General features: G+C 17.9%; 1 protein-coding gene across 2 annotated transcripts in view; it reads left to right on the top strand.

Annotated features, from left to right (window-relative positions):
• Positions 1 to 1,959, top strand: part of PRSY57_0315600 (inorganic pyrophosphatase, putative) — a gene marked incomplete at both ends in the record, with an annotated part of 4,050 nt that overhangs the window by 1,262 nt on the left and 829 nt on the right. The window contains 2 exons of one of the 2 annotated variants that reach the window (XM_020114470.1): positions 791 to 1,483; positions 1,667 to 1,729. In XM_020114470.1, coding sequence (XP_019970836.1) covers positions 791 to 1,483; positions 1,667 to 1,729 — 756 coding nt within the window. Of the gene's footprint in view, positions 1 to 790; positions 1,484 to 1,666; positions 1,730 to 1,959 lie in introns of those variants that run through there. The other variant, XM_020114469.1, reaches the window with a different exon arrangement.

Genomic DNA, 1,959 nt, shown 5'->3' on the forward strand with positions numbered 1-1,959 from the left:
TTAATTATTTTTATATTTAAAATTTTAATATTTTATTTTTTTTTTTTTTTTTTTTTTTTTTTTTTTTTTTTTTTTTTTTTTTTTTTTTTTTTTTTTGAATTCATATAAATTTATTTTTATGTGGCTTGTGAATACCTCGTGTATATAATCCTGACCATAAATTTATAGAACTACATATGGATTATTATAATTTTTATATAAGAAGAAAAATAAGCAAATGAATATATGCATAAAAATATATATATATATATATATATATTTATTTATTTATTTTATTTTCGATGAGATGGATAATGTTTTGGTTGCATGTTTTTAAAAAATTTAATAAAATATATTATATATTTTATATATATTACATATGTTTATATGTTTAATATACATGTTATATTTCCTAAGAACTGTTGTTATACACATATTTATTTTTATTTATACATATTTGTAAGTACAAGTATTGAATATAATTTTATAAATAAAAGATAATAATACTGTACAATTATTAAATGTGAACATTGAGTTTGTGTGTGTGGGGATACTTATTACATATATATTCATTTTAATTATACTAAATATAGTATATATATATACATATATATTTTAAGGGATAATAAGAGGACTTTAATTTTTTCAAAGTATCACAAGCATTTATGTAATATATATATATATATATATATATATATATTTTTTTTTTTTTTTTTTTTTTTTTTTTATGTATGAAGTCTAATTTGTGCGCGCACACATACATATATACTTATTTATTTATTTATTTATTATTATTTTTTTTTTTTGTTAGAGAAATTTGGGAGATTATAATAAAAATAAGATGGGAAGCAAACTTATAAATGTTGAAGGTGGCAATAATCAGGATGATAATAAATATAATAGTAACAATGTAATAAGCATAAATAATAAAGTTAATAAGAATGATTATTTTATAGAGACAAATAAAGAATTAAAAATCAATTTGAATTTTCAAAATAACAATATTATATCAAATATTTTTTCGAACATTAATATATATGATAAGATAAGTAATATTTTTATAAACAATAAGAAAACATATATGCTGAAATATAATAATAATATAAATGAAGAGAATTTCTCTATATCATATTTTGAAAAGAAGGATGATAATTTTGTGCCTATATCACCATGGCATCATATTGATCTGAAAAATGATGATGGTACTTACAATATGATTGTTGAAATAACAAAATATAATTACATAAAGTTAGAAATACAATTAAGGGAAAAATTTAATGTTATTAAACAAGATAAAAAAAAAGGAAAACTCAGATATTATCATAATTCCATTTATTGGAACTATGGAGCTTTACCACAAACATATGAATATCCAAAACATATATATCAAAACAAATCAAAAAAAAATAAGGAACCATTATTATTTACTGGAGATAACGATCCATTAGATATTCTCGATATTGGAAGTGCATGTCTAAAAATCGGACAAGTGGTTCCGGTCAAGGTATTAAAGCAAAGCACACAAAATAATAATATTAATAATAATATGTATATATAAATAAATAAATAAATAAATATATATATATATATATATATTTATGTAGTTCTATATTTTAGATATGTACAATATATATTGAATACTATTCATTATTTTGTTTTTTTTTTGTTTATTTGTTTTTTTTTTAAGATATTGGGAGCTTTCACCTTGATTGACGAGGGAGAATTGGATTGGAAAATAATAGCTATAAACGTAGGAAAAAATTAAATATGTTATATAAAACATCATGTTTTACACATTGTATATAGTTTATACATTATAACTACGTTTTGATATATCCCATATTGAAAGTTAAAATATTTTTTATTTAACGTATATGTATTTATATTATATTACATTATATTTGTGCCCATTCATATCATATATATATATTTTTTTTTTTTTTTTTTTTTTTTTTTTTTTTTTTTTTTTTTTTTTTTTTT

Source organism: Plasmodium reichenowi, chromosome 3 (genome assembly GCF_001601855.1).
Source record: "Plasmodium reichenowi strain SY57 chromosome 3, whole genome shotgun sequence".
NCBI classification, from domain to species: Eukaryota; Apicomplexa; class Aconoidasida; order Haemosporida; family Plasmodiidae; genus Plasmodium; species Plasmodium reichenowi.